This window comes from Pistacia vera, unplaced genomic scaffold (assembly GCF_008641045.1).
Source record: "Pistacia vera cultivar Batoury unplaced genomic scaffold, PisVer_v2 Contig751, whole genome shotgun sequence".
NCBI lineage: Eukaryota > Viridiplantae > Streptophyta > Magnoliopsida > Sapindales > Anacardiaceae > Pistacia > Pistacia vera.
Window position 1 is genome coordinate 118,937 of NW_022196614.1, and position 24,563 is coordinate 143,499.

The following is a 24,563-nucleotide window of genomic DNA, read 5'->3' on the forward strand; positions in this document are numbered from 1 at the left end:
AGCCAAATAAATCACACAATTCGTACCAACGGGGATGTTGGGGATAGTGGCTGTTTCTTACAGCATTTATATTGTTTGCTTCATCAGAACCAAATCCTGTAGGCAGAAAAGTTAGAACACTCACAATATGGTAATAAAACCATTTTGCAGGACCAAGTTTGAAATTGAATCTAATAGGAGGGACAAAAGGAATAAATAGAACCTTAATCATGCATGACTCAAGTTTGTCTTCCCAGACGTGGATGATGTTCATGCCTATTAACACTCTTATTACAACTGGACGGCCGTTAACAAGTAATTGTTTGGGAGCTTTTGATACTTGTCGTATGCCGACAAGGCATGATTCACAATCCACTACAAGGCCAGATGCATCTTTGAGGATGACAACAAGAGTATACAAATTTGGCTGTTCAAGAATGCAAATTAAAAATAAATAAGATATGGAAATGCCAAAGATTTAGGTACAGGAAAACATTGTAATACAAAGTCAAATTTGCTAAGCAAGGACAAAACAATGGAGTTCAAAAAACTCGTATGGAACTCAATAAACCTAATCATGAGCACAATTGATTAGGAAAGCTAACAGAGCAAGAAAATAGAAGTTCTACAGAAAAGTTCTTGAATCTCCTAATGCAGTCTTTGAACCGTCTAAGAAATAAAAACTTCTATCACATGCAAATTTAAAATGTTCAGTAGTAATCACATTTATCATTTATAAATAATGTATTTTCTCTATCAGTAAATCTTAGCCGCATGATTAATCCAACACTCAATTTATCTTCAAGCATAGTACGACGCATTCTTACATACTTGTATTGTGGCCAAAGCCAATCGAACTTCTCCTTTTAAGAGAAATCTCATCCGATGATTGTCGGGGACCAATAACGTTACTGGCCTGAAATTTTATTATAGCATAAGCAATAAATAGAGAAGATCCAGATAAATAAGCAAATATGAAAAGTAGTTTTATATTTTTATTCAATAAGTATGCCCAGAAAATGGATTCTCGAACACAGCATTTTGAACCACATAACCAGCCCAGAATATCCTACAAGGGGAAAACTACTACAGTTTACAATGAAAATGAAAAACTACTTCTGTCACAAAAAGCAAAAGATCTTGAGGAGAACCTTTCAATATGCACAACGGCAACACGCATCATCATCATTTATTCTTATTGAAGTATCAAGTAACACAATCTGTTCAAAGGACTTAGTTCTGAAGTTGGGACCTGTAGATGTCATGGCCAGATGTGGCTGCAGTTAATGGGCATAACCTAATACAGAATGAGTAAGGTACACCAGGAATGAGATACTTATCGTGGACACACGGCGTCCAGCTATCGTCCCCTCCTAGACCCATATGTTTGTGGTCAAGATGCACCTATAATACCATCACCATGAAGGGACAATTGGTTACAGTGAACATGAAAATTGAGACAGATACGTGTAAACATGAGAACGAGCAAAAAAATATAGAAAAATATACATAAGTCGACAAAATGCACAAAAATAAACCCCAAGGACTAGCTCAAATGATTATTCGGCAATAGTCTCAGTTCAAAACTCAATGAACACATAAGAAGGGTTGGGGAACTTCTGAGTAAAAAAGAAATAGAAGGCTGCTCGATACCCAACTGCTGACAAAAATATTTTATTAACACTGAATATTTTCTTCGGTAGGAAAAAGAAAACACAGTTGAAATTACCTCGATGATATCTCCTTTTAAGAGATCCTCATTGTGTGTTGCACGGTCAAGCTCTGTGGTTGTGTAGTAACTTGCATTCATCTGCATGGGGGGTGAGTTGTCATACATTGAAGCATAAATTCCAAAACCCTCCTTGTTTTGGAATGTCACCCATCTAACATCTGCCCTACCCCCACATTCACCAGGAACAATATAAGGTACATGCAAGTCACCCACTTTCTGATCATATACTCCAACATGTGCCGCAGCTTTTCTATCAGGATAACATTCAAACGGTCCTCTACCATACCATTTGATATTTTCCATTGATTTTTCTAAGTGGAATTCAACTCCAACACGTGGCCAAGGTGGAAGATCAGCATTTGGTTTAACATTGCATTCGATAATGACATTCCCAGAACCATATATTGTATAAACCAATTCAATTTCAAATAAAGCATTTGGTTTTTCCTTTTCAGAGGAGGAACCCTCGCCCTTAGGCACACCAAAGTAAACCACTGCTATCTTCACAAGATCGTCTGTAACATTCTGTGTGGAACAGCCCTTTGTATGAAAAAGAAGGCTATCAATATGAGCAGCTTTCCACTTGGAGTAGTAACTACTTTCACCGCCCCCTTTGTCATTATCTGTAGGTGCCCTCCAGAAGCATGGAAATATGCCTTTGTTCATCACAGGAACTCCATTAACCTGCCATTCAGCACAAAATTTTACTCGTAGTTCCTAATATAGTCAAGTACATGACAGATAATAATTTGAGTGTGACAACAAAAATGTAAGAAACAAGTTCTAAACAGTTATGGCTGTCATTTTAGCGTCTTTAAACATTCCAGAAAGTTGAAAATCAAAATAAAAACATGTCAAGAGTATGTTGATTTTTTGGTTCATTCATTCAATTCTCCTAAACATTTCAGAGAGAAGAAAAACGTGGAATAAAGAGAGAGATAATTAATTAAAAATGTTTTCATGAAAAGGTAATTCCTTGAAATTCTCAATTAAATGCTATAGACAAAAATATTGAAAGAAGTGTTTTAACTTTAAATCTTAAATACCTTTCTCTTCTACCATTTCAAAATGCACTCAAATATTATGGAGAAACTTTTCATCTACCATGACAAGCAAAGCATCCCAAGTTTATAAATTTGTCATTGCATGCAAGCAACCGCAAGTTAGAACCTCTCTGTGGCTAGTTCAATACACAATTTTTTGGCAGTAGTCTGAAAAGGTGTTCACTTGTTCCATCAAAAAACAAGGTTTGATATGCATGTATATTGTTTAAATGAAGACAATCAGGTAACATGTGTTCAAACATATAAAAGACTGTACTTAAAGGAGTAACATTTGCCAGAAGATTTCCATTTATATTCTGCTGGCTTCCAAAATGCTCAAACAGGTATCTTCGCCATTATATAGTGAATTGCATTTAAAAAAGATCAATTTCGTTTCAATAAAAGGTGGCCAATTCCACATGACCAGTTTTATAAACTACCTTCCAGCTTTCAACAGCTCCGGTCTGAATGTCAAATTTTATCTCCCAATCATTCTGGTGGCTGACCAGAATTGTATCCCCAATAGTTTCGTGGCGAATAACAGCACCTCCAGTTTTGATGACCTGAAAACCGACATCATTAATCAAGCATATAACCATGTTACCTTGTGTCTACACTTATAGAACATGTAAAAAAGGAAGAACAATTACATGACGAATAGTTTCTCTTTTGGAAGGCAATTGGACTTGTGTAGAAGAAACGACATGGCCAGCTTCAACCCAGCGTGTAGAGTCCAAAAGTTTACCAGTTATAGTCAAAAAAATTTCTTCTGCAGAACAAGAAGCCCATTGAGAATACCATGGACTCGACTTCAATTCTATATCATAACTGCTCTGGGGTTGTATCACGGGAAGAGATAGAACTCCAGATCCAAGCATACAACCATCCCCATGAAGAACCCAGGTGAAATGCAATTGTTCCGTTGTTTCAAAAAAATTAGTGTTGGTTATCTGTAAAGAAAGATTTCAACTGTAAGTAAAAATGAGATTAAATTAAAAGTAAATAAAAAGCCAATGAAGAAAGGTGAATACCTTGACCATGCTTTCTCTTATGGAAACCTTGATTGTTTGATAGAGATACTTAACTTCTGAAAAATCATAAGAAGGACAATGAGTTGTGATGCAAGCTGATCGTTGGAATAAGAGCTATAAGGACATTCCTACATTTTACATAAGACATAAATATGATGTTACCGTGTAATGCAGGATGAGGAGTTCGATCTGGCCATATTAAGCCATTCAAACAGAAGTTCAAATCATTAGGTGTATCCCCAAAATCACCTCCATATGCCCAACGTTTACTACCATCAGCACTCTCTTTCAATAATCCCTACATGAAAATTGCAAAATGCAAAATGCAAAATATTAATCTCCGGGTAATATCATCCTCTGCTGAGCAACCGAAGAAAAGAGAAAAATAAAAGGGAGAAGGGAGGAGAGAAAATGAAGAGAAACAGAGATGCTATGGGAACACAGTCCAGGATATCATTTTGATAATACATTTTCAAGAAAAATAGCTCAAGTATAACAGACGAATTAGGTTCTAAATTCCTTGACCACAAAACAGAGCTCAAACATTTGACAATTGAAAAGAAATATAATAGAATGATATTTACACAGAAAGAAGTCAGCAATTTCATTAATTAAGTTAAGGTGCTTTGAATTTAACTAGCCAGATAAGAGAACAATTCTAGTTGAGTTATAGCATGCTGAAAAAACAAACTTCAATGTGAACCTCATATGATAGGAAGAAAATCAAATAAACTGAAGCGCAGATAATAACTTGCACTTAAATTAAAGCTTCGATATTTGTTACTTAAATTTCTTAAGGTTTCTACTGATCTGTGCAAGCATTTACACATCATTCAAACAGAAAAGGGAGACAGACATAACTCGAGAAAACAGGACACAGTGATTCATATCCATGTTTACCAATCAACTTATTCAAGAACTTGAACCTGTTATTATTTGAAAAGGAAAAGAAGCATAATAGTAACCGAGGACAAGACAAAGAAGTTGTTCTCATATAGGAACGTGGCATATTTGTGAGGAGAAAACCAAAGAGAGTTTAACATGAAAGGAGGAGTGCCAAAACTTCCTTTCTGAGAAAAATATATGGCTTGCCAGATGAGAATTAGAGGGGAAAAGAGGTATTTTCATACAAGTAATTTCATAACTGTTCATGGGCGATGCAATTGGGGAAAAAAAGTCCATAGAGAAGTGGAGGGAAAACTTATTTATCATCACAAGGCGGTGCCTACTAGATTAACTGCAAAAGTTCTTTTAAAATTTACATGAATATTGTATTAAAATATTGCCAAAACTCAAATTTAGGCAAGATGTTAATTATTCACTGCACTTGGACTGAAAGGTTCTGTACCAGGTCGGCCCAATCCCAGATAAAGCCTCCTTGGAGACCAAATGTGTTATCAATTGCTTCCCAATATTCATGAAGATTTCCATTGCTGTTTCCCATTGCATGTGAATACCTATCATTAGAGACTTCATAAGAAACCTTAAGTAAACAAAAGTGGAAAGACTACAAAAATAAAAGGCCAGTTATCTTGTTATTGGCTAATCTAAAAATAAAAAAGCAAGCAGCCTCTGTGAAAATAAAATAGCAATGAACTAGCATACTCGCATAATATCAAAGGACGTGTTTCAGCTGGATTTTTTGCAATCTTCACTATGTCCCAGACACGCATATACATTGGGCATACAATATCAGTAGATGGAGTTCTGGATCCACCTCCTTCATAGTGAATTAGCCGCGAGGGATCATTTCCTCGAATCCAACCTATATACAAAATCCATCATACCAATAACATTCAGTTCATCTCATTACCTACGAGAACAGGAAAGGTATATAAACGAGGAGAAGGAAAGGGGGAAAATTTTCTTTCTTTGTTTTCATTGAAGGAGAAAACTAAGAAAGTACTCATAATCTTATTATGAGCAAGTACTTTCTATAGAATATATCACTTAACTTGCTCTAAAAAAATTTCTGTTCACAATTGTTCGCCTATCTTGGCAACAAGAAGAGAATTTTATAAAGTTTTCTCTCATTGGTCTTCCATTCTGGCATCCACTTCTCAATTTTGGACCAAAAGGAAATAGGGGAAGGAAAACAATAAATTTCTACACTCCCTCTCAAGCGGACATGAGTAGAGAAGAAAAGAAAGAGTGATAATTTTGATCAATTCCAAGACTTCAGTAAATTTATATACCCAAATTTAAAGATAGAAATTTAATCATGACCAGCTTTTTGAGAACAACATACAATCCATATGTCATAGAGCTTACAGCAATATATCTAAAATTTAATAGACATTTTATATGCTGGAATCTTATTACTGTGCCAGTTCAAATTAGACAACAAAATTGCACAATTCTTATTCAATCAGTGCAGTGCATGCTTTTATCTTTTCCCAAATTTCACCTTCAATTCAAGAAAAAACTTCAGATATGTATTGCATATCTCAGATGCTTTTGATGCCAAAATATGTAAATGTGAAAATGCAAAACATAAAAAACAGAAAAGTTCCCTGCAACTACAAACAAGGGTTCTGTGGGACACCTTTAAGAAATAAATTCATTTTATCTAAGAACCCGTTCACTAGAAGAGTTTTGCAAAACTATGCTTAAAGTAAAGAACAACAAAATGAAACAGCAGTGAAGTTGATGAAGTATCAAGAAATTGGTTCCAAAAACCCCCAAACTCCCAAAGATAAATAAAATAAATAAAAAAAGAAAGCAGAATCAAGTACCAGCTGAAGCAGAATGATTAGGACCGTATCCAGCCTCATTTCCTAAAGACCAGCAAATAATGGAAGCATGATTTTTGTCTCTCTCTACCATGCCTATCACACGATCCAACATAGCAGTAGCCCAACTTGGTTCTGAAGCAGGATGCTTCAGATGTCCCGAAAAGTAGAAGCCATGTGTCTCAATATTCGCTTCGTCTATCATGTACATGCCAAATAAATCACACAATTCGTACCAACGGGGATGTTGGGGATAGTGGCTGTTTCTTACAGCATTTATATTGTTTTGCTTCATCAGAACCAAATCCTGTAGGCAGAAAAGTTAGAACATCACAATATGGTAAATAAAACCATTTTGCAGGACCAAGTTTGAAATTGAATCTAATATTGAGGGGAGCAAAAGGAATAAATAGAACCTTAATCATGCATGACTCCAAGTTTGTCTTCCCCAGACGTGGATGATGTTCATGCCTATTAACACCTCTTATTACAACTGGATGGCCGTTAACAAGTAATTGTTTGGGAGCTTTTGATACTTGTCGTATGCCGACAAGGCATGATTCACAATCCACTACAAGGCCAGATGCATCTTTGAGGATGACAACAAGAGTATACAAATTTGGCTGTTCAAGAATGCAAATTAAAAATAAATAAGATATGGAAATGCCAAAGATTTAGGTACAGGAAAACATTGTAATACAAAGTCAAATTTGCTAAGCAAGGACAAAACAATGGAGTTCAAAAAACTCTATGGAACTCAATAAAACCTAATCATGAGCACAATTGATTAGGAAAGCTAACAGAGCAAGAAATAAGATAGAAGTTCTACAGAAAAGTTCTTGAATCTCCTAATGCAGTCTTTGAACCGTCTAAGAAATAAAAACTTCTATCACATGCAAAATTTTCATTTGACATTTCTTCCATTGTTGATTAAAAACTAAATAAATACACTATTTTTTATATCAAAGAAACAAAATGGGCAAAACAAAAGAGAAATAAGATAGGTAAATTTACAAAGTTGTTCAAAGCAATGGGTCAGGAAGAGACTAGAACCTCATGTCACTGCAATCATTTAGACGTGTGCATATATTCCTTGATATTTTCTTTACATTCTTCGAGGGAGGAAACGTGTCACCTCACTTATCTTTTTCATACAGATAAGATTTTCATACATAAATTGAAGGAACGTGGTGTAATTCATGCATTACTATCCTAATTTTCAAACCCTATGGAATTACAATCATAAAGCCAAAAGATATTAAAATGAATAAGTTCTTCATGTTTCTCACACTGGACCTTACATTACCATATAATTTGTTAACAAACCCATTGCCATGCCTCTCCATTTCTGCTATACTAATTTAAAGTTTATTCTTTCAGGGAAAAAAACTCTACATTATATGATAACAAATAAACAATACAATAAGAAACCATACAACCATGACCACAACCAAATTTTTTTTTTTTTTTATTTATCTTTTTATATATATATATATATAGGAAGCAAAATATATGTATTGATGGTAAAAATGAGTTATAGCAATTAACCAGATGTCCACAACAGTCTCAAAAAGACACAAGCTGTATAATATAGATGTGAATCAATCTATACAAAACCCCACTGCCAAATTAATTGATAACCCCATCCCAATTTAGATGAATAAAGAAAAGTGAAGAATCGAAAAAATTCTTAAGAGTTCCGCAGCCCAAAACGATGCTAAAAACTGAATCCTATCCCATACCATGTTTTCTTATTCAACGTATTAGAATCAGTAAAAATCATTTATATAAAGCATATAGCATGCTTCTTCTCTGTATTTAAATTATGAAAATAACTATGCTGCTGATAACATAGATTATGACAATAAATGCACTTCACCATATACATATGTGTTCATATTGAGCAAACATTTGTTGTTGGTGTTTGAAAGAAATACATAAATTATATGATACCATGCAAGGAACAATGAGATATCATAATAGACCATAGGGTAGTTAAAGAAAGTGTGAACTGCAGAAAATTTGTTAATATCATCTACACCCTAGATCAACAGTTAAGCTGTTAAGATATAAATGCCAGAAAATTCTGATCATTTACACCATCACCATCTATTAACAGAGAAAAAGATTACTTAGAGTTGTATTGATTAGTAACAGCACAAGGATTATATAGCCTAACAGCAAGACTAGAAAATGAAAATACAGAAACAGAAAATAAAGAGAAATACATCTTGTATACTGCACACAACTGGTTTGGTAACTGACAACTAAGCAATATTTATTTCAACACCATTGTTAACCTTGTTGTACTTCATCATTTTCAGTAGGAAGCCATATTTCCCTTTTTCTTGTCTGGTACAAATTTAGCACGTCAACATCTACAAACTTAATGTTATCCTTTGTTGCTTAATAAAGTTTAGATACTCAACACCACTCACTATGCCCCACGCCCCACTCACCCCCGCAAAGGAAAAACAAAAAATAGATAAAAAGAAAGGGGAAAATTATTTACCACCTAATGAGTTCATGATAAATATAAATTTGAAATGGTATCTGAAAAGTTGGCTTCCTTACTTGCTCTGCAGACCAAAGCCTTGGCATTTCAAGTTTTCCCTCAAGCACATAACCAGGAAAGTCTACACTTGCACTAGAGGGACTGAGCTTTATATTAGCCACATTAGATGAAAGCAGATCGCTAATTCCATCATGGCTGTACCAGCTCCTGGTGTCATATAATGCTGCTTCTATGCCAAAGTTGGCAAGGACACTATCTTTAGATGCTTCTCGAGAGGTATCAATTTTCACTTCAACCTGAATGAGTGCATAGAAGAAAACCATAACTTTGAGTGTAGAAGTTACTGATCATACATTAATTCTAAGAAACACTGTATGAATAATTCAAGTGGTTCAATTAGGATGGTGCTTACACCATTTGTCAATTACATATAACAACTATAAAGAAACACAGAAAGTATAAATTTGTTTACCGTAAATTAAATGTGAAGATACCATAATCACCCTAGCCTCTTCTCAACAGTGATAAAGTATCCAAAGTAAATATTACCTAAAAGAAATTGACTTTAAACTTAAAACAAAATAGCAGGCATGACACCTGAGCTTAATATATATAATTATAGTAACTTTAATCTCATTATATCCAATTAAAGAATCATAGAGTGACTTCGTCAGACCTAGTAATTTGATTATTGGCATTGCATTAATAGAGGTAAGCTTCTACATAAATCCTAATGGCTGCACGCCATAAGTTCTTATTGGAAATATTAGCTGAAAGCTTATGATTACCTTGACAAAATGAATCTCATGAACAGCTCAAAAATGAAAAGAAGGTCTTGGCAGTGCTTTTCTATTATGTTTCTTTGTAATCCATATGCCTAGAATTTCTATAAGAGTGATACGACACATACAACATTTCGCATACAACATTATGCGGCAAAATATGATTGGCTGATTTTAAATTAAAAAAAAACTTTCACCCAATCATCTTTTATCACATAATGTTGTATGAAAAATGTTGTATGTGTAATATTATGCTTTCTATAATGGTTCGGTGACTCATAAAGTCAAGCAGAGGAGATGATAAATGAATAACACATAGCATTTCTTTTTAATATAATATATTAATAGACAAACCACTCATGTGAGTTGTGAATAATGGTTTGATGGTTATAGACCTAATGATTTGATATCAAATGAGAATTAGGAGTAAATAGGGAAGTCTCTAATTACAATTAGCATATCAATACCAAAACACATGGAAGTAAAATAAACAAAATACTAGGACTTTAAAACGTAACCAAATTTTCCAAATTTAGCATAAAATTATCTAGAAAAAAATACTTTTTTCATGAATACTCAACATGCATTAGAGGAAGTATGGCAAAAATTCCCATAAGCTGTGCCAGAGGAGCTCTCACCAAAAAACCAAGGCTCTGTTTAGAGATACAACCAGAAACTTTGACACTGAATGGTATAGCCCACAGGAAAACTTTCAACTTTATAGTTCCCTCATTGCTATGAACAAAGGTCACAGCATATGTAGACATATCAACCAGAATATGGCAGATATGTCACATGCAATAGGGATGTTATCATATAAATAGACAACATAACCAGTGAGCATCAGCAAGTAAAAAATGATATAACCATGTGATACAAAAAATAGTTGAGCATAATCAGATCATGTACAATAACCCTCATCCAATAGAATCTGACTACTGTTAAACTTAAAACAAGTGCCAAGTTTCTAGATTTCATCGTACCAAGAAACAAAAAAAAATTAAGTTTCTCTTCAAACAAGTTCTTTTACCTGAATATCTGCATAAGAAAAATCCTCAGCCAGATTTGATTTAAAGTAGTAGTCTGCAATGAACACCTGCATTACCAAAATTGGATTAATTTATCTGATCACAGAAAGAAAATTTGCAATACACAAAGTTCCAAGGCCTGATAAAATATTCAATTAATCATTATACTTAGATATATATGAGGTCAAGACTTTCTTAAACTCCTCAGAAGCCATTTTCACTTGTTGGATATGCCTTTGGCAATGAAAGATCTTATGGAGTCTCTACTATTTTGATTCTTCGGTCGAAAAAGACCAAATGCCAAGACCTTGTAGAGCAAGTAGACTAATTCTTACTACAATCAAAATACAGTTCACCTAATTTGATTTGGCTTCACTGTTTTCTGATTTATGGATTATGGAGGGGAAAGATTCAGTGTCAAGAATAGGATCTTTTGACCAGTATTTAGCTAGTGCCTTTACTCCTAATTTTCAACTCAATCCTTTTATCATATTTCTCAATCTACAACAACTTACAGAAAATTATATTAAAAGGGCAGATCCTCTACTGTAATGACAGTGGGTCTTAAACCACTTAAGGGCAACAATGCTTCAAATTCAAGCTTAGGCTAAAATGGAGGCTCCAAATTACCAGCTTAGGTTTGTTTACATGTTAACTACTTGCTTAAGCATGTAATGCTTGGCGGCTATATCAACTACTTGCTTGGCAGTTTGTGCATGATAATCATATGCCTAGGCGTGGATGCATGGCAAACGATTCATTTTACTTTGTACATCAGAGGAGTCAAGATTTTATCATCCTAATATATAAAGTAGTTTCTAGTCTTGATATAAATCTTGTCAAGGCCGTGCTTAATCACCGTTTAACTCATTTTATTGAAGTGATATGATATTTCATAAATAAATCCAATGATATATATAAGTATGGCCCTAACACAATTAAGGTTGAGATGTCCTGATTATTATATACATGTTGAAGATTCAGAGATCTTCAAGGATTCTCTAGAGTTGGCATTGGTGGATTAGGAGAAAATGAGAGAAAGCAAGAGAAAATTGGGAGAATTTTAGAAAAATAGGAGAAATTCATTAATGAATGAATTGTAATCCTTTTGACTGGAGCATACCTCCTTATATATAGTCCTTTAGGATCATGTAGGGAAAACTTTTAAAAAATTAGTTATATGCTAATCCCAATGTCACACTTTTTCCACTTTTCCTTACTAACTAGACATTTTTTTTCCCCATCATCAACTTTTTTTCACCCTTGCTAATGGGCTTTCCTCTTGGAGTTTATTTGAATAACCCTATATTTTACTAAGTTTACCTAAGTTAGCCCACTTTTGCACCAAACCCAAATTATATTTAAATCCACCCCCGACATAACTCTCATCCTTTCAATCCTTATCTTTAGGCAAGACAATTAAATTTAAAAAAATGAAAAATAAGAAACTTCCAAGATTCCGCAAAATTCTTATTTATTTGATTACTTTTGACTCCCTATTTGAGTCCTCCCATTTCTATTCTTTCGACTTTTCTTGACTCCCTATAGCAGATATCACCTTTTAGGAATTTAAAATTTTGAAAGAAGCATAATTACTGAAGCCACCTACCATCCGCTTGTTCACAAAGCTTATTTATAATCCAACCGGTCTCTTCTTTTATCAACATTCCTACTCCAACCGTCAACCTTTGCCATCATCTATCCATTGCCATTCTTTTAATAATCCTCGGGTAGAGAAATTCTAAACCTTAGGTTCCATTCTTCATCCTCCCAAATCTTTTCTTTATTTTAAGATATCCTATTTTTTTTAATATTAAATCATGGTAAGAAATAGTTCAAGAGGTAAAGGAAAAGAAAACAGAGAGCCCCAGTTACTCCCCTATCTTCTCCAGAGATTTTTAAATACATTGTTGAAACCTACGGTTTTGACTCTGACAAGATAAAACTTCAGTTTTTGCCTAAAAATGTTAATACTCTTTCTAGGGATTTCCTTCGTCCAAGCAAGTTTGATCTCTTTATTGAGCATTTAAACGCACTTTGCTTCCCCTTACATCTAATGATCCATTATTTTCTCCATATGTATGACCTCTCACTACTGTAGATAAACCCCAACTTACAGAATTCTATCTACTGTTTTAGTGCTTAACTTCACTCATGACTTAGATATCAACATCAGAGATATCCTGTGGAGTTATGCAACTAATAGAAATAAAATGAAATCATCTAAAGGGTTATACAAAACACAAAATTTGAAATCCCTATGAAGATAGTGATTGTAAAAGGAAGTCAAAAGAATAGAAAACAAAATATAATAAGTCAATTGGATGTCAAAGTAATTAAATAAGCGAGAATCTATGGGAATCTTGGAATTTTATTTTAAATTTACTTGTCTTGCCTAAAGACAATGACTAGAAGTAATGGAGTTATGTAGGAGCTAGAGTTAAAATATAAGTTTTGTTTGGTGCAAAAGTGCACTAACTTGCCTAAATTTAGTAAAAGACAAGGTTTTTCATATAAAGTTCAAGATGAAACTCTATTAAAAAGTGAGGATGATAAGACCCAACTCATCCAACTCAAATTTACAAAAGGAATAATAAGGGCAAATAGCATGGTGTGTGATGCGAACCTACCCAGATCTCTTACTCTCTCATACACAAATACTAACACCAGAAGTAATCAACAGTTCATTGTAAATATCATGTAAACGTCCAGAATAACAGAGTATATATTGCATTGAGAAGTTCAGAATTACACTCAGCTATGGACTATATCTCAACATGAGATCAACAAGAATTCAATTAACAAACAATGGAAAATAATGGAAAAACATATATGCTAGACTTCGAGGGCCAGCTCCTCCCTAATTGTTAACTTCGAGGGTTAGCTCCTCCCAAATTTCCCTAAATTCTTCCCCCCTAATCTGCTTTCTCCCTCTCTTTTTATCCTCCAGCTCTCTTTCTCTCCCTAACTGAATTCCCTTGCTGTCCCAACCCTTAATCGCCACCTGTCCTAGCCTAAACCCCTGGCAGTTTCCTGCCACATCACCAAAATCCCCTACTTCCCAACCTTATGTTTCCTACAATAGACCAGCACACTCAGGGTCTCATCAGTGTGCAAGTGAGAGTTGGTTATCCACGTGGTAATAACAATGGAATTGGTGTGACGTTAGTGAGTATAAATTGAGGGATACGAATTGTAAAAGGGAGAGAATATTTTAGTGGGATATTGGAAGGGAGGCCCCTAGCTCCTCGAATTGCTAGGTTATCTTTACATTCATTGATGTTTTCTTTCTTGTTCGCCATTACCGTTGTTATTCATTCCTTTATCAATCAATATAGAGGTATATTCATATTAACTGTCTTTTCAATTGTTACTGAACTGTGTTGGTATATTGCTCTGTTTGGGTATACTATACTCTGTTTGGGTTGTGTTGAGTGTTAAGAATCCAGGTTCCCATCAGAGGAGAGTTGTTGATGTGGAAAAAGAGGTCCAATTGGCAAGAAAAAGTGCAAAAAGTGTGATCGTAGGATTAGCATATGCAACTAACTTTTTCAAGGTTTTTCCTCCAAGGTCCTAAGAGACTATATAAGGAGGATTGTTCTTGTAAAATGGATTTCAACTAGTTTATTAATAGAATTTCTCCCATCTTTCCAGAATTCTCCAAATTTACAAGCAATGGACTAAGGCTAACAGATAAGATCCCGAATTTATCAGTTTCATTTATCTATACATTTTATAATTTTTTTAGGGTATATTCTAATTGTAAAACTAATAGGAGTCAACCTAAATCCTCACTGGAATTCAAGATAGCCCTATGAAAATGCTGATCCATTTACCAAAATATTAGATTATGTAGACAGGTTAAACATTTAAACATTCCATGGACAAAACCGGTGCTCAACCCTATTTAATCAAGGTTCATTCAGTTGTTCTTAACTAAGTCTCTGCCTATGATATTAAATTAAAATTATATCATAAGACTCCAATAAATAAGAAATATAACAAGATAAATAATTCTAGTAACCTATCTGTTACTAGCAATTCACTATGTCAAACTAAATGTATCATTTTCCTAGTTCTTTCATCCTTTTCTTCTTTTTGGGTTCATCTCTGTATAAGAATCATAAAAGCTCTTAAATCCTGCTACGTATAATACTTAAACTACTTAAATGTAGGATTAATGCTTCGGCAAGTAATTATCATGCATAGATCATGAAGCAAGTAACCAACCTAAGCCTCCAATTATTATATGCTTAAACAAATAAGTAATATGCACACAAACATAAGTTAGCAATCAATAATCTCCCTATCTTGCCTAAGCTAGAATAGAAAGCCTCCCCTTTGGCTGAAACTTGAAGTTAAATGGCCTAAGAGGGTAAAGACCTTACTTCCAATAAAAAAATAGTTCATAATTGAAAAATAGCCAGTTTCAAAATTCTTGCATATATAGTCAAATAATGACCACAAAGAATGAAAATGCTCCTCTATACATTAAACCTGTCTAGCACGCAGTTAACAACATTTAACACTTGTTGAACACCATTGTGTGCATAAGACATTGAGTACCATCTAGTGCACTAGATAGTGTTTTCTAGTGTCTAGTGGGCTAAATAGAGTCTCATGGCTAAATAGTGCTCAACAAGAGCAAGATAGTATTAGGTTTTAATTAGAAAACAGCAGTGCTAATTAAAGGGATGCAAAGGAACAAACCCGTGGCTTCGCTAGAAGAAGCACATCACGATGAATACCAGATAACCACCAATGATCTTGATCTTCAAGGTAAGAACCATCACTCCATCTAAAAACTTGAACTGCTAGAACATTATGCTTGTCTGAACTACATGGATAACAGTTGTCCGTAATTTCAAACTCCGCAGGTAGTCTACTATCCTGACTGACCTAGCACAACACAAACAAGTCTGTTAATTCCCATCAAACGTTTATCAGTAACCAAGGGCACCCAGACATATAAACCATAACTTTTTAATACAGTACCCAGCAGTATACCTCAATGATCTCCATATATATCCTTTGGACTCAGCAATTAATTTTTTATATTAAAGCAAATAAGGCTCAACTAGCAAATCTGTGATAGACAACCTTCAGATTGAGTCTTTATACTATAAATTATTTAGATTGTTTTTCCTTTTCTCAACTAGATCTCCAAGTGTGATCATCTCTAAAACATAGTTTTAGTGTGTAATGAAGAAACTGAAGTAGAAAAGTGTATAGGAAACAATTGAACAACTCCAATGTCAACTGCATGAGTAAATGAGATTCATTAAAACGATATATGAACTCTAGCTCAATGATGGTTTAAGAGTTTATATCATACTGTTATTTAAGGTATTAAACGTTATTATAATTTCTGGTGTAAAATGTAAGGTGATTCATTCATCACATACTATCCATTGATTATAGGTTCCGTTAAATTTGTGTGTGTGTGTGTGTTTTTTCTTTTTTTCTTTACTTATAGGAAACAGCATAAATTGCCTAATTGCACCCCAGCTTAGATCACCAAACTTTTCATGAATAGATATTTTATCTACATAAACTACATATACATACTGATGATATTGCTAACATTCACTATGAAGGCAAAACAATGGATCATTGAAAAGAAGAAACCTACCTCCTATTAGTATAATAATTACTATAATTCAAAAAATATTTCCTTGTAAACATGCAATAAGTACCTATATCCAACAGGCACTCCATTGATCCATGTGCAGAATGCCGAGTCAACAGCTTCAAAGTGCAAGAATAGTCTACGACCTGCTTAAATAATAAACTTTCAAAGTTCCACGATTTGTGAAATGTGTGCCACGTACGAATTAGTGGGAGGAGTTTGGGGTGATTGTTTGCACGTGTATGTGTGTGCGCGCGCGTGCATGTGTGTGTCTGTGAGAGAGAGAGAGAGAGAAATGGGAACTATCATATTCATGTAAACACTGGAAATAAACATATTCAAATTTGAATTACCATACAAGCATATCTTCTAAGTATGAAACATACCAAAAAAAAAAAAAAATACTTCAAGAGAAAATTGAATTCTCTTGTAATTTCAAATTGAATCAATTCCCCAAACAAAAAATCCCAAAACTGCCTCTTCTATCAATATTTTCAGATAACCTAAAGAGTCACAAACATCGCATGCCTTAGCTCATGTGAGGAACATTTGGCCAATGTAAATTTGTAGCAAGTCAAACATGTACTTCTTCCTTGTGACAATCAATTTTACCCTTCACAATATAGCCTATGAATATCTCTGTTAAATGTTAGATTCCAACGTTATATTAAAGCATTAAACTTTTTGAAGATTAGAACCTTGGACTAAAACATGTAGACTAAAAAAGACCAGATGTTTTATATCTAAGCACCAAATTCCTCTCCTACTCTTTTCCAATCCATTTCAAAAATCAAAGACCACTAATAAAAAACAAGTTGAGAGACAGAATATGGACTTGCCAATTAGTGCTATCTGCTAAAGACATTTGTCAGGAATGAACTTGTTCAACCTGGTATAACACATAAGTAAAAGTTTAAACAGAATTTTCTGTCAAGAGGGATAATCTAGGATTACAGCCAAGTGTTTTATGGGCATTGTTCCCATGAAAAGTTCAGAGGGCAAGTTGTTCATAGATAGAGCAGTTAAGAGTTCATCTGAGTGTAAACCTTAGATGCAGAAAGGATAAGAACTGCCAAACTTAGATCAAATGTTTAATAATCACTGAAGCACAAAATAAGCAAAAGAACAAATAAACAAGGATCAAGAAGCATTAGAACACATAACAAAAGTCACTACCACATTTAAGTATATAATACCTTGCCATTCTTTAGGAATGTGAAAGTAAGTCCTATAGCAACCAGTAGGATTATCAACAGAAGTATGAGGAGGATCAAGTGGAAATGGATACACAACATTGGTATAAATTGGGCGATCGAATCCATGCATCTGCCAGTTGGAAGGAACTGCTCCAATTAGGGGAAGAAATAAACTTATGAGAATTCCGGGGAGCATTTCTAAGTACTAGACAAGGAGATAATATAGAAGATGCAATTATAAAATACGACATAATTACATGTCAGATTTGATTGAAATTGAAAATTAGAAACGGAAAAAGAATAAAATAAAAGGCATTAAATGTTTACCAGGTAATTTGTCCCACTCAGAATCTTGAAATACACTGTCATAAAAATTCATAGGAACACTGGTAGGATTAGGAGCCAAGAAAAATTTCCAATAACCAGACAAAGACTTGACGAAAGGCAAGCCTTGAACCCAAAACCCAGCACAGTCAAGAGCTCCTTGAACAGCTTCGTCATCCCAAACAGCAGTTTTGGATGCAGAAAGATCCACTTTATTGCGTTCATACCAGTATCTAAGAGAACCTATAGATAAACAAAATGTCAAATTTCAAAAAAAAAAAAAAAAAAGGAGATAGACACCAACAAATATCAAGAATAATTGAATTGAATACTGCACACGTATACACCAAATCTGAATTTATTTTCAACCCCATTTACATTTTACAGTTAAGTTTAAAACTTCAAAAGAGATTAGCCAGAAAAGAAATTTTCCAAAAAGGATCAGGTTGCTAGTATTTGTGCAAGAGACGAGTGAATGAAATAAAAAGGTTGAACTTGAGCTGAATACTGCAACATAGACTAATTAAATTTGAGCCCATTTGTCTGATCAGACAGTTTTAACTAAACTCAACCACAACAACGAGCAAAACTTCCAAAAACATCAGGTAGTTATCAAAACAGTACCAATGCTAACAGAATAGAATCACAACCTCAGAAACTACAATTTGGCATACTATGTTCCTGGCCCCCGCGGTACCATTACTGGGAAATGAAACTTGTTAATTTTGTCCAACCTACTAGACAAATTTCTCGGGCCAGTAAGGTAAAAGCCGCCAAATGTGGATAATAAAACCTCTAATTCCGGTATCAATACCGGGATTTCTATCAGTAGCATTCTCCACGAATCGAAATATACTCAGAACGCCATTTGCTAAAACTTAAAAATGATCAAAAAAACAAAAACGAACAAACCAATAGAGATGAGAATGGGAAAGATGGTTGACCTTCAACAGAATCATGGCAACGTAAAGTGACATGAGGATCTCTCTTATTCCACTTGATGAAAGACTGATCTTCCCAAACTTTATATCCATTTGGGCCTTCTAAGGCAAACACAAGTTGCCCCACCAAAGAAGCCATTACTACAGAGAAGTAACACTTGTTAGAATAAGCAGATAAGAGAAACGAGAGAGAGTAGTGTTGATCTTGTGAAGTGGGTGCTGATTCTTTGACTCAGCAGAAACTATTTTCGAGTCAGGGGACCACGTTTTCAATCATGAGCTTTGTTTTCTTTTTTTATCTTCAAAAGAAAAATGGATAAACCGGGTCAGTTCTTGGATCCATTGGGCTAAAGAAAAACAAAATTTAGACCAATATTCAATTTATTTGGTTAAGCTTTTGATTAATAAAATACAATTGGGCTAAATAATTATTTTCTCATGAGCCTTAGGTGGTCCGCCCCTTGAACCGATCAATGGGCCAATTCCTTGGGTTTTCAGCCTGACCGGTTGGATCAATCAGTTCGACCAATGACACTAGCATATCTAGCAGTTTTGAAATCCAGCAAACATACTCCTGCAAAATTCTAATCAGTCCCTACAGATTTAAAATTTAGCAAACACACTCCTGCGATTTGGGTAACAACCCACAAAGCAGACAAAACGACGACGACAGGTGGCCAATCGGAGTTCAAGATGATAGGGGTTTTGATGTGGAGATGAAGATGATGTTGATGTTGATGTTGATGTTGATAGTGGTGTCAGGTGGGGTGGTTGGCGTTGCAATCTGCAAGAATTAGGGAGGAAACTGCCGATTTTCGCGAAGCAAACACAATTGGACTTTCGGATGATAGGGATTTTGATGTGGAGATGAAGGTGATCATGGTGGTGGTGTCAAATGGGATCGTTGGCATTGGAAGCTGCCGGAATTTGGTGACCAAATTTAGGCATCAGGCCGGTTGGATTGGTGGTTTGTTACTATTCTACCCGTCCAAATCCGGCCCAATCTGGGCCAGTGGCTATTCTCGGGTTTGGGGGGTACATGGACCACAGTCAGTGTCGATTCTCGGTCTGACCGGCCAGTTCAGCTTGGGTTTTAAATCACTGTCTAAAAGTTGAATGTGTTTGTTAGCTATTTCTATTTGAATTTACAAGTATGATAGAGATATTTGTTTTTTATTTTTCAATGTATGATCATAATGTTGAATTGTTTGTTTTTATTTGTAGTAAATATCTTAAGTATTTAATAATATTTGTTTACATGTTTTGAACAATTTTAACTTATAAAATTATGGAAATCAAAACAAAACAAATGTTATAAATTAGAGATAACTGTATAATTTTAAAAATTATGTTTGATATAATATTAAAATTTTATTTATAGCAAAAAAAATTAAAATTAAAATTAAATAAGACCAAAAACATATAAAATATAAGGGATTTGTTAGAATTGGAATTATATAAATATAATAGGTGTATTGTTGGCCAAAGAAATTTATTAGTAATTAAGATGTTGTTGTATTTAGATAAAAGCCAAATATTTTTGGCTTTTTGATTATATTTGTTTATCAAATATAAATCAATAACAAAACAAGCAAAAAATATCTTAATATATTAAAATTGGCTACATTAAGATTTATGAAGAATAAACAAACAACCCTTAGAGCGTGTTTGGTTCAGGGAATATTGTATTATTGAGAATGTTATATTAATGAAAAGATAGATTACCTTAAAGATTATTAAGAATATTTAGGGAAATATGTTTGGCTAGATTCAAATAAATTGGTGGGTATATTATATTTATATGCTTAGTTGGGAGAAATAAATTAGTAGATATGTTATATAAATTACTAAATTGCCTTCCTTTTTAAATATTAATATAATATTTTTTATTATTATTTTTTAAATCATTCCTTTTAACCCCCTACAATTGAGATTTTGCTAAAACATGTTAACCACATAAAAGTTTAATTTCTAACAAAATCACCTCACCCATACCAAGCCACTGTCGGCCGTCGGGCATCACCGCCGTAGGCGATGATAGTGGCCAAAACGATGCACAACTGATCGAATTTGGTCGGTCGTGCACCGATCAAAATAGATCTGGTCGTTTTCGACCAGATCTACGGCCATCTGGTCGTTTCCAACCATTGATCCGGTTGGAAATGGCCAGATCGGTGCACAGTCAGCCAGATTTGGCCGGTCGTGTGTCGTTCTATTGACGTCAATCGGCAATGGCTAGTGGGCAGCGGTGGTGGCTGGCGGGCGACAGTAGTCATGGGTGGTCTACAACTTGTTTTAAATACAAAGGCATTAGTGTCTAAAAACTTACGGTGCATTTGGTTTATTATTTCATACCATATTCCCAATCATATTCCCAAAATATTTGTTTGTTTAATTATTTAGGAAATACTATTATTTTTTAATTACTTTTAGACCCCTTAAGTTTATTAATTTTATTAAATACCCCTAGAAAAAAAGTTTAAAAATTAACAAAAACAACCCCACCCACCCATAGTTGCCAGATTTCGGCAAACACCATCGGTGGTAGCTGGAATCTGTCACAACGGCCTACAAACGACCGGAACTGGCCGGTAATTCGCTGATCTAGCCTTTTTCGGCCAGATTCGTGGTGGATCTGGCTAGAAAATGCTAGATCGAATCACGGCCGGCCAGATCTAACCGGTCTACATCGTAATGCCAGATTCTGACCAGATTCTGACGGTGGTGGCCAGAATCTGACACCGTGGGTGGGTGGGGGTGTTTTTGTCATTTTACAAAAATTTTATATATTGGGGTGTTTAGTTAAATTAGCAAACCTAGGGGGTTTTTTTGTTAATTTTTAACTTTTACCTCATAATAATCACCCTATTCAATTATCTAATATTATTTCCAAAATCATATCCAAAATAACAAACCAAACGAACCCTTAATTATTAGGGGTAAAATTGTAATGGTAGGTTTATGTAAATTAATTTCAAAATAAGGGTATTATTGTCCAAAAAAATTAATAGTTGAGAGTAAAACTGTAACAAAATTAAGATTATGAAGTAATCTTAAAATACTTAAGAAAATGACGGTAATCAGATTACCACCTATGTAATAAAAAATAATTACTATTGGTTTTGAAAGATTACTAGAATCTTCTATTACTTGACAACCAAATATTGTAAATTTGTAATATAAATAATATAAGATGACATTACTTCAGTAGTGAGGGATAACCCCCAACCAAACACCCCTTTAGTATGATTCCATATTTAATATAAATATGTTAGGTTTTGACTTATAAGGAGAAGTAGATAACATTACCTAATTGGGGTAATTGACAAACACCAATGTCATGAGATTCACATCTATTATGTACACCATTTTAATAAAAGGAGAGTTGGTCTCAGCATGCTAATACCGTATACCTAGGGGTGAAAAAAACCGGTTAACCAAAAACTTGAACCGAATCGGTTTTCGGTTCAAAAAAATGATTGAACCAAAACCGGTCCGATTTCAATTAAAAACCGGTTATGAACCGAACCAAAAATTTGGTTCGGTTAACCGATTTTAAACCGGTTAAATATTGGGCTACATTTTTTAGCCCAATTATGAAATATGGACTGCTTTTTTCGGCCCAATTCGGTCACACTCCACTTTGGTTCCTTTTTTTTTCCAATTTTTTTTTTTTACTTGAATTAAAATTATGCTTTACCAAACGATCGAGGAAGAAGAAGAAGAAGGCTGAAGTCCAATCATGGTGTTCTCTTCTCGCTTCTTATTCAAATCTAAACAGAAAAGCAGTGAAAGAGAAGAAATGGAGAAGACGAAAAAGAAAAAAAAAAAAACAGAAAAGTGAAAGGAGAAGAAGACGAAAAAGAAAGAGAAATTGGTGAAGGAGAGGAAGAGACGAAAATGTGAAGAAAAACTGAAAAAAAAAAAAAAAGAGAAAAGCAGTGAAAGGAGAAAGAAGACGAAGAAAGAGAAAATAGTGAAAGAGAAAAAAGTTGGTAAAGGAGAGTAAGAGAAGAATACGAAAATGTGAAGAAAAACTGAAAAAAAGTAAAGAGAAAGCAGTGACAGGAGAAAGAGGAAGAAGAAAGAGAATATAGTGAAAGAAAAAAAAAGTACTTGTGTGGAGAACCCAAGAAAATGCGCAGAGAAACAGAGTAGCAGACTGCAGTTCTGCGTAGCCAATACCAAGAAAAAGGGGGGAGGGGAGGGGAGGGGGGGAATAAGGGATATTTTTATTTTTTTATTTTTTGAAAAACCGATTTTGATTTAACCGGTATGATATTATCCTTAAATCGTTAATCAAACTAAAAATTCAGTTTAATTATTTTTAAAAACCGAAATCGAATCGATTAATTTTAAAAATTAGTTTTTTCGATTCGATTTCGATCTGATTTTTTGGTTTGGTTTTCGATTTTTTTTTTCCAGCCCTACGTATACCGACCAAGGAGCTGAACTAGGGAGACTTGGTCCAATTATGCACCCAACCAAGTAATTGAATTCGAGTGAGTTAGTCCTCTTGGAATTAGGGTAATAAAATATGCAGCGGAAAATTTTCTTCTTTAAAAATTAACAAAGAAAAATATAATCCAAACTCATGATGCTATATACAATCAATTTAGCTTAATCAATTACCTCTTGTAGATTGCTTAAAATCACGCCAAAAGAAACTTCAACCAACCAGTCTTTTTTGCTATCCTCAATCCACTAAAAAACCAATTATTATGTGTGTGGGGCACACTTTGGATGGTTTGATCGTTTTATGAGACCAGTTTACTCCTTTTCTTACATGAAATTCCTAGAAAAAAAAAATTCTTGAGTATTTTAGTCACACTCAAATATATCTCAATAAGATATATTTATATTGGAGACTTAGAATCTTTTTTCCCCTCAGATACGAAAAAAAGTTTTTTTCCTATTTTAATTAAAGACAAATTCCTCTAAGAAAATATCTAGTTAAAATAAACTTATTTAATATCCAAAATAATATGAATTAATATCTCATAACAAGATCCATAATTTAAATACAAATATATTTGAATTAAATATCTCATAACAAAATCCATAATTCAAATATATAAATATATTAAATATATATGTATTTAAAATGCAAAAATCCATTAATATAAATAAGAAAATCAAGTCATAAACCCGATTTTCTCACAAGAAAACTCCGTATCCAATCTACCATTCTAATGTTTTTCATTTAGGGATTTTGAACTAGCAAAGGGATCAGCTAGATGTTGGGGTTCGGCCTTAAGAGTACAATATTTTCTGAAATGTTGTAAACAACTGATATATAAATAAAATTGTTTTATTGTCATCTAATATTTCCTTTTATAATACATGTGAATATGTATATACACCAATGGTCAAAGGTTCCAAAGCTACTAGATGAGACAAAACTCTCGTTTATATGAAGCAGTCATATATAGGAGACACGAGATTTTATCGTAACTTGAAATTATGTTCACAACCATGAAACATGAGTTGGGCACGCTGTTTTGATAAGGTTATTGTGTTGTTTGCCTTAGTGGGGGTGATAAATCTCAAATCACTCAAATAGGATTTTAGGGCAGAGACACTTGTGCATACGATATGCATTGAATTGGACCAAGTGAACTTTATAGTTAT

At 34.1% G+C, this 24,563-nt stretch overlaps 1 protein-coding gene across 1 annotated transcript; it reads right to left on the bottom strand.

The window, feature by feature from the left end:
- Nucleotides 1-925: 925 nt before the first annotated feature.
- On the bottom strand, nucleotides 926-19,071 carry LOC116115694 (beta-galactosidase). Its single transcript, XM_031401817.1, has 17 exons — nucleotides 18,936-19,071; nucleotides 17,995-18,234; nucleotides 17,668-17,814; nucleotides 16,539-16,617; nucleotides 15,553-15,736; nucleotides 10,845-10,910; nucleotides 9,092-9,328; nucleotides 6,934-7,140; nucleotides 6,521-6,824; nucleotides 5,391-5,550; nucleotides 5,134-5,242; nucleotides 3,948-4,083; nucleotides 3,786-3,841; nucleotides 3,405-3,704; nucleotides 3,195-3,317; nucleotides 1,709-2,395; nucleotides 926-1,383 (listed from the first exon to the last, which is right to left on the bottom strand). The coding sequence occupies exons 1-17, from the start codon at nucleotides 19,069-19,071 to the stop codon at nucleotides 1,213-1,215; spliced, it is 3,342 nt and encodes a 1,113-aa protein (XP_031257677.1). The 3' UTR covers nucleotides 926-1,212.
- Nucleotides 19,072-24,563: the final 5,492 nt, after the last annotated feature.